This window comes from Meleagris gallopavo, chromosome 3 (genome assembly GCF_000146605.3).
Source record: "Meleagris gallopavo isolate NT-WF06-2002-E0010 breed Aviagen turkey brand Nicholas breeding stock chromosome 3, Turkey_5.1, whole genome shotgun sequence".
In the NCBI taxonomy this organism is placed as follows: Eukaryota; Metazoa; Chordata; class Aves; order Galliformes; family Phasianidae; genus Meleagris; species Meleagris gallopavo.
This window is the reverse complement of record NC_015013.2, coordinates 70,183,060-70,192,554: the sequence shown is the minus strand read 5'-3', so window position 1 is coordinate 70,192,554 and position 9,495 is coordinate 70,183,060. Positions and strand designations below refer to the sequence as shown.

The following is a 9,495-nucleotide window of genomic DNA, read 5'->3' as shown; positions in this document are numbered from 1 at the left end:
TCACAAACAAACAGAAGAATGCAGAAATACTTTGATGGCATTGCCACTGTGCCTGTGCTGCAGCAACCGGACAGCCGGGGTGAGACGATGAGCTCTGTGCCAGCTGTACTTCTCAGCTCTTGAATGATTTATCTCAGTGGGCATAAAAGGCAAAGATACAACCACACCTATCACTGAAATGAATGCCGTAGTAAAATAAAAATCAATCATCCTCACTAGGAAATGAAAGTGAATTTTAATGATATTGAAATTACTGCAACTGTTCATGATGACATGTCTGTATATGTGAACTGTAATTATTTATGGAGTTCACTATTTTGGCAGCTAGCCCCCCAATAAGCAACTCATTCATTCCATCAGTTGCAGTTACCCAAACCCATGTCCCTCTGCTGCCACACAACCCACAGTATCCCTTTCCTACACTTCTCCTCAGACAGCCACTTGTGCTGCAGAGCCAGCAGAAGCCCTTGCCCTGTTCTGAAAGCCCACGTGGTTATGGATGCGATAGAGTGTCATAGGCTTGGGTCCAGTCCTTGGAAATTCCTTTAATTAAAACATTTATAAAGTTAAAAAACATTCAATACATAAATGACATCCTGCAGCTGCATACTAATTTAAAAAAGTAGAAAACAAAATTGGAAATACAACGATGAGCTATTTCTTGAACCCATAGGAGATCAGAGGGCAGCCAACCCAGTTCAAGCGCTCACTACACAGCAAGAATGAAGAAAAGCTGCTATGAATTCCTGGAGCTTTTGTCTCCTGTAATTATTTCCTAGATCACATACAGCAGCAGTGTTAGTTACACTAGCATCTTAGATAAATGGCCTGGAAAGATAAAACACGCAGTAGTGTGTGCATTGAGGAGAAAAAGGAGGACAAGTGACTGAACTGTTATGACAGGACAAGTCCACATTAATTTATTACTTATCTGTAACAAGAGTTGCCTTTAGCAGTAGGTCCTTCAAACTGCAAGGCCATTAAAGCTTTCACATGCCCTTCTGAGCAGTGGGTAGTTAAAGGCATATCTAAGGAAAAGTGAAAGCACAATTTTTGCATAGAAAGGAACCAGCTGAGCAAAAGCACTGAAAATTGGGTATAGAGTGAGAACTGACATGAAGCTGTACCTTCCCTTGTGCTGTTAGCAGACTAACTAAATTAGTTACAGGGCTACAGATGGCACAATCACACCTTCAGTTTATTTGCAGACACTCCCTACTTTACCAGAGTCTGATTCCTACACTTAGTCTGACTGAAGTCAGTCATAAATCAGAACATTCTGGAAGACACATGTTTGGAGTTTGGTTCCATTCCCTGAAATAACTTTGTGACTACGAACACGTCATCAGAATCTGCACAGAGAAAAAGCTGCTGTTATCACTGAGAGTGATGCACAGTTACATTGCTGGAAAGTGACAGGAAGACCTCCATCAGAATCAGCTGTAGTCTACTTCCTCACCTACACATCACAGCCACTTTCTACATCTTTCAGTCACATTGACCCTCTGGTACATCACCATTTCAGTATGACCTGCAAGATCTGGAACCTGTATTAGATGTAATTATTAAGCAAAAGCATTAGAGCATCTGTGACCCTGAGATTTAAGTCTGTATCCCTGAAAGTTTAAAACTGAGATATGATGTGGTATCAACACAACACCCTCCTTCCTCTTCATGAAGCGAAGAAACAAGTGAAAAACAGTACAGTGCTGCTTCAGCTCAGATAAGTGTGTCTGCATTCCAGACCTGCAGGGTGCAAACACATCCTTCATCTGTGATTGGAGCAAACACACTATCCTTGGTTTACATTTTTCTAGTGTTTCTGCTGGTGAAAGTCTCTCGTTGTTATTCAAAGATAAGTAACAGTTTTAAAAACCAGTGAACTTTACAAAAGTATGGAAACTTCTCAGAGATAGAAATGGGAGGGAGACACCGCACCTCAAGGTGTTTCAAAGGCCATTCGTGATCTCCCTTAACACTCACTACATGGCACTAGAATAATTATTACCTTCTCTACATTCCAAAATAACAATGAAAGTAAAATGATATCAAAGCCCAAAAATCAGACAGCCAGAAGCACACAATCATATGTAGGCACTTGTGAAAATGCTTCAAAAAGACAGGAATAATGCTTCTTTTTCACTTGTGTGGAAACTGCATAGAATTACTGCTCTGTTTTCCTGGGCGTCTCACATCAGGTGAGAGAAGATCAGGACTGAATCCAAAGTACCTATAAACATCTCTCTGCAATTATGATTAGACTGCTGTCCTGCATCACTGGAATGCTACTGTATCTCAAACACAGGGAAACTTTGACACATATAGTCTACAGCCGAGAAAAACAATAACTGCTAAACTTGAAGAGAACAGATAGAATCGTACACTAATAAGACAATGAAGAAAAGTTAAAAATTCAAGTAGGAAACACAGTGAGTAAGTGATTTTAAATAGTCCTCTTGAAATATTAATTCAATTCAGAACAAATTCTGGACCGAACAAAACTGAAGTATGGTTGCTAAACATTATGTCTCAAAACAAATTAGAAGAAAGGAGGAAAGAAAGAAAAAAAAAGGAGGCAAGAAAAAATTTAAGGGATTTTCAGAAAATCTAACAGTTGACATCCAAACTGTCAACTGCAATGCTCAAATTACTGCCTCAGTCAGCTCTCCATGTCTTAGGAAAAGCCATTTTTTTTTAAATCTTACTCTAATAATAACAAAATTATGTTTATTCTAGTCTTATTTCCATGTACCTTTTCTTTTAAAGGCCTACAGTTTAGTGTTCACAACTTCAAAAGCATCTGTAAATATACCAAAAATAAGAATGAATACCAGACAGTATCAAAATGATGCATTTCAAAACCATCTCATTATTACTGAAAAGTGCACTGCAGTTAATCTGTAGGTCTGAGATGCTTTGGTCCCGGACACAATCTCCTCCATTAAGTGCTCAAGGTCTGCAGTCTTCTTAATTAAATGAGAAATCTTTCATCCACCAAAGTTTTAGACGTCAAATTCTTCTGTCCAACTGTATTACGAATGAACCTAAAAATCTAACAACAAAAGCAATATGTTAAAGAGCAAGTAATTAAACCAGCATGCTTCAATACCTAGCGCAGAATAACTCCCTACTATCTTTAAATCCTAAAGGAGAGAATCAAGTGTTTAATTGCCTTTACTGATTTTGAAACTTTTCCAGTATCTTTCCATCTTGAAATATGGTTAAATTAATTGCAATTAACTTTAACTGTTTTTTCGTGTTTTCCAGTGAAAGCTGTTTGTCATTCTCTTTGTTTGTGACACGCATACGAATACACTTGGACTATTTAACACCACATACTGTGTCCAGGGTTTCATTATTGAACTATTTAAGCTCTCATCCTACCCCATATTATTTAAATAGAAGTTTACCTCCTGTTGCAAATACGTTAGAATAGCCGCTAAAACAAAACTTTGGGTAGCCAGATCCACAACAGAGAAAAACAGGATATCAAAGATGAGCAGCGTCGTCTCATTGCCGTAATACAGAACTTCACTGAAAGAGTGTCCTTCATCTACAGGAAGACAATGGTTTTTGAAGGATTTTTACTTCATTCACTCCAGAAATCTCAATTAAGTCACTTAAAAAAAATGATGATCAGAGGGCTGGAGCACCTCTCCTCTCCTATGAGGAAAGGTTGAGGGAACTGGGCTTGTTTAGCTTGGAGAAGAGAAGGCTCTGGGGACACCTCATTGTGGCCTTCCAGTACTTGAAGGGAGTGTGTAAACAGGAGGGGGAACGGCTGATTACAAGGGTTAACAGTGATAGGACAAGGGGGAATGGTTTTAAACTGAGACAGGGGAGGTTCAGGTTAGATTTTAGGAGGAAGTTTTCCACACAGAGGGTGGTGACACACTGGAACAGGTTGCCCAAGGAGGTTGTGGATGCCCCATTCCTGGAGGCATTCAAGGCCAGGCTGGATGTGGCTCTGGGCAGCCTGGTCTGGTGGTTGGTGACCCTGCACATAGCAGGGGGTTGAAACTAGGTGATCATTGTGGACAATTTCAACCCAGGCCATTCTACGGTTCTATGAAAAATGGCTGCCTTGAATATGAAACAGACAAAACTTCCTTGTCAGTGAGATTTTTAGCAAGTGCTAACTCTGGCCCCAGGTCAAAAAAATAACGAAACGTGCTTAAACCTTACCTAAAAGGAGCTTCAGAGCTTAAAAATTATCTTCGTTCACTTAGCAATTGATTTCCCCAGAAATGGGTATTTTAAGCTTAAAACCATTTTCCATAGCCAAATTAGATTACTTATTCATCCCTTCGTTTTATAACCAGTGCCTCTCTTAAAAGAGAACTTTTAGCAAGTACAGAAAATGCTCCTCTCTCTTTCTGCTTTCTTATTAAAATGTGTAATGAAAGTATGGTGTTGCCAATAAAACTTTCATTAAACATTGCTTATATTCTGCTTTTATGAAATCCTGATTTGTATCTAAACTTCTGGAGACTGCTGCAGTGTAATCCATCAAGCAAAACATTCATTTCAGTGCTTACATGATCTTTGAAACAATGGCAGTCAAAAGACTGAACATTGTGTGGTTTAGAGACATCTCATCGTGCTTCTGCATTTAACTCAAACATGATATTCGTGACAGTACTGATGGCTGAGCAGACCTGAGGACTAGAATAGGGTTTAGGAACAACTGTATGGTGGGGACTGGAAGCCAGAGGCTGCTGAGAATTAATACTGGTTATCTTGTAGCATTCACTACTTCTATGTAACAGGGAAGGAGAGCCCAGTCCTTTGACGAATTATGTGCAGCTCAGACATCCAGACTGAGCAAAACCATCAGGCTACAGCCATGGTTCCTATCTGGTTAGAAAGCATGTGCTATATTCCTGATTATAGAGCAAGGTTTGTGATTCAAATGAGGGGTTCAATTTTGGAGCCTTGGTGTCAGAGAGGAGACAGCAGAAAAAGTTCTGCTCCGCTCCATAATCTAACCTGGGGATTGGTATTATATAAGGATGCATATTTAGGTGTAATGGTCATTCTGTTGATATCAATGGATTGGATTATGGTTCTGATAAGGTTTGAAGTTTCTGAACAGTGAGACTGGAGAGTCAAGTATTTAAGGGGCTCAAAATGAGCCCCCATCATTGGTTGCTCGTGGATACTTAGTTTTCACTGAAATTATGCCCATATTTATAGTTAGGGTAGAATAAGGGTCTGAACTAAGTGCAATGGAGTCTCCAAAAATGTGTGGTATAATATAATCAATTATTTCACTAAAACATCCTCACTGTGATCAATATCCCCTTTAGAGAAATTGTCTTTCTGCTCTTAGTTTTTTCACAGGAAATTTAGTTCTCTACAAAAGCGTAGTGCTGAACTATTTAAATACTGAGGATCTCCTTTCCATTTAAAAAGTGGATATCAAGGCAACACTTCATAAAAAACTGCACATCTCTACACTGTATCCTTTCAAGATGCCTACAGGAAAAAACACCACATTGCAATTAAGTGACAAATAGTAAGTAGGATTTCTCTAACCTCGAGAAGACCTCTTAGATACTTCCCTCACAATCATTTTAAGGCCTCTCTTGCTGTAAAGCCCAGTTTAGGATGGAAATCCTGGAAGTAAATTTACACTGAAACATGTGTACTTCTAAAAGTACAAATCCCACGTCACACATCCTTTTACCATTGTAGAAAATACTTTTGTCGATTGGTTCCATGAACTCCATGCCTAGAATCCGCTCAAGCAGCAACTTATCTTTGACAATATAATCCATTTCTTTATGAACCTGTAAGAAAAGCAAAGGTGCAACTTCTGTTTTATGATCTCCAAGGAAAAGTAGTTTTTCCAAAGTGGAGTACAGCCACTTAGACCCCTATGAATGAAGAAAGGATTGGTCCATTCCAAGATAAAAAATAAACACATAACAAGAAAGGATTTGTCTTCTTGAAGAGCGGGCTGCATTGTTGCACAGTACTCCGATTTTTTATTTGAATGAAGCACTGTTTCAGTTCCTATGAAATCTTGAACAACGAGTCCTTATGGACATATGCTTAAACAGAAACTACAGGCATGCAGATTTACAATTTTTAGTCTCTTGTGATTTTCTTTAATATATTAATATCAATATACATACGTGATCAATAAAAGAACTGAGGAATTTGTTCATGGTGTTGTATGCCCTTGTGCTCTGTTCAAAAGTATTTGCAGATGAGTCCAAAAACCTAGCAGGACCACGTCTCTGAAATACAACATGGCCGTGGCTTTAGTGGCAGAAATACATATTTTAAATAACATTAACAGAATAAAAATGTCTCACTTACTCTTGTCAGGGTTTCATGAATCCTGTCATACTGCAGTCTCATTTTTCTTGAAATGGAAATCTGAAATGTCTGGCCATCTGTGTTTGGTAGCAAACCTCTCTGACTACATAGGTTTTCCTACAAATTAAAATAACTCTAAGTTAACATTATTCTTGTCATACATAAGAAAAAAAAAAAAAGTTAAAGGCTTTTCATTTATTCTCTTTTATGTAGAATCATAGAACTGCTCAGGTTGGAAAAGACCTTAAACATCATCGAGTCCAACCACAACCTGACCATACTACCCTAACTCTGACATCCCTCTGCTGAATCCTGTCCCTGAGCACCACATCCAAACAGTTTTAAAACACATCCAGGGATGGTGACTTAACCACCTCCCTGGGGAGCCTATTCCAGTGCTTAACAACCCTTTCTGTAAAGAAGTTTGTCTTGATGTCCTGATATGTACACATACAGAACTTGATATCTCTAAATCTTTGAATTCACTGCACTCTCGATGCTATCACAGCAAGATTTTTTTTAGGACATGAAATCCTGACCCCTGCTGTCACAAAGTCATATTCATCTTTTTACCCGTGTTCTATTCATTACCTTCTAAAATATCTTTTAAGGTTCATTCCGAAGCCTTCTGTTTTGCATTTATCATTTATTCTCTATTTTTCTTGCTTTTTCTTATGCCTTGGACTCCTGACTTCTCCATACCTTTCTCAGGTCATACTTCATAGATCTCAGAAAACCCAAGAACACTAAAAATTCATTAATTACACTGGGAAAAAAAATCCTTGCTTCTCCCAGTATTATGCTAAAGAAAGCAATTAGGAAAAAAACACACAGGGAGCCACAAAAATAATATTTAAAGGATTCCTCTATGTTTCCATATTTGAATGTTAATTTTCATGTTTAGATTTTTTTCTTGTCAGTTAGCATTAAAACAGACACATCCTTTGCCAAAGGTACTTTCTTTCTACTTATCCATACAACAGTGCAAAACGTCATGGAATTCTGTGCATTGTGCTCCAATCATATTTGATATTTTACATTTGTTGCAAAGATACAACTAACGAGAAACTTGAAACAATAATTACTAAGTTTATTAAAATGAATGTCTGTAAAGGGTAGCGGATGTCAGCAGAGAAGGAAGAGATGGAACAAAATAATTTATTAGAAGAGTAGCTGATCCTCTTTTTTACATATATATTTTTTCAATATAAAAAAAGATGATAAATAAATGCATGGAAAAAAAAATAACCTTGTTAGAAAAACAGGAATATTACATGTAAGAAATCTGAAGAACAGAAAGAGAAGAGAAAGAGAAGAAGAAAGGTGAAGAGCTAGTTTTAAAAAAAAAAAAAGTCAAGTCACTTATTTGCAAATAAACAGCTGGTATCTTTTAAGTACCTTAACTCAGTGCAACGTAGCACAGAAGACTAGATCTGTAACTGAAAGCTTTTAAAATATGCATATATTTATTAATTAATTAAAGAAAATAATTAGAGTAGGTGTAAAACTTCCCTACGTCTACTCACTGCTTCTCTCTTTAGGTTCATATTCATTTCCTCCATATTGGTGTCTGCATGTCCATGCACTGAGCGGCCATGGATGTAATACCCAAAGCAGCTGTGTGACAACAGGAACACTGAAATCTAAAAGAAGTGCAGGAAGAGAAGAATACTTTCATTAGATATGACCATTTTTTCCACAGTGTAAATCAGCAGATTTAGAATGCAAAGTAGGTACGTATCAAAATACGTATGGCAGGAAAACATTCAGTAACATCTTTAATTATTCATTTGTGCTTAAGCTGGGACGCAGAACAGCTTCAAGTTTAGTTTATGAATGGCAAGGATCACAGAGTCAAGAACTTGAAACATTTAATTCCACAGAACAAAAAAACGAAAAATCGAAACCAAAGGTATCAATTGGCCTTCATTCTGATTCTGTGATACGTAACACCTACGCATGATTTCACTTGAGTTTCTAGGAGACTGTATGCAACAGACTGTATGAAATAAGGCTTATGTATCACAAAATGAACTCTCTATGCGACCCGTGCACTACATGGTATTTTCATGGGAAAGGAAAAAACAAGGCTGACAAAAGGAGTTAGTACCTATATTTTTTTAGCATTTTTGGCCAAATGACTGAATTTTGTGTGTTTTCACTCAGTCTTCTTGTAACACTTCAAGTCTCATATTTAAACTACTGGAAGTAGTTCAGACATACATGAATGTATTTGAAAAAGTTGACAGCTATTTCAGGCAGGACAGTCATCAACATTTGAGGAAGAACCAGAAGATAAGAATGGAAATGGAACATAAACATAAAATCGAAACCAATATGGTTCTGTCTAGAAGAAAAAAGTACTAAAAGGCAAAACTAGTAGAAAAAAAATGACAAAAAATGACTGCATGTTGAATTTCTGCCACCATTTTCTACTCTTGAATTCCGTAAGAGCACTATAACTGATATGCTTTCAAATAACAATGTAAAAATCATGTCTAGAAGTACATACTGATATAGATGATTCCAGAATCCTTTTCAAATTAAAACTTAAGTAAAATCATCTTGTAGGTTACACCGGTAAATTGAGGAAAAAAATCACCCCCTTTGGTTGATCTCTGAACAAATTACGTGAATAAATATTACTTAGTGTTCTTATAACGATCTTACATGTTATTCTAGTGAAAATGTCCCCGTACAAATGAGACAAAGAAATACTTACGTTGCTCACACAACACAAATCGACAAATCGGCTTAACTTATCTTCAACAAATCTTTCATAAAACACAGCAAAAAATATAATCTGAAATAAATCAACCATATTTTATTTTATTATTCCACAGATTTTACTTTATTTTCAGAATTGTAATTAACTTCAAAGTTCAGCGTCCACAAATTACGACTTCTGCAGTGGTTATCATTGCATCAAGCTCTCTGAAATAGGATTGACATCCTTCCTCTCCAAAGTAAGGATGTAGCAATAACTTGCTTTTCATTTCAGTCTTGGTAGATGCTCTAAATTTGTTTACAACATAAAAAAGGAACTGAGTAAATTCTTCCCTTTGACAGAATTAAAATTGCAACAAAGAAAGATCTCTCACAGTCAGGCAGGTTCATTTTTTTATTCTAATCTTGTAACCACACTCAACAAGCTGAAAGTCCAGATGA

The 9,495-nt window shown here is 37.1% G+C and overlaps 1 protein-coding gene across 1 annotated transcript; it reads right to left on the bottom strand.

The window, feature by feature from the left end:
* Positions 1-530: 530 nt before the first annotated feature.
* LOC104909281 (meckelin-like) lies at positions 531-9,427 on the bottom strand. Its single transcript, XM_010709124.3, has 7 exons — positions 9,050-9,427; positions 7,854-7,970; positions 6,328-6,444; positions 6,141-6,245; positions 5,690-5,792; positions 3,411-3,553; positions 531-3,052 (listed from the first exon to the last, which is right to left on the bottom strand). Exons 1-7 carry the CDS (start codon positions 9,146-9,148, stop codon positions 2,972-2,974), a joined length of 765 nt encoding a protein of 254 aa, XP_010707426.2. The 5' UTR covers positions 9,149-9,427; the 3' UTR covers positions 531-2,971.
* Positions 9,428-9,495: the final 68 nt, after the last annotated feature.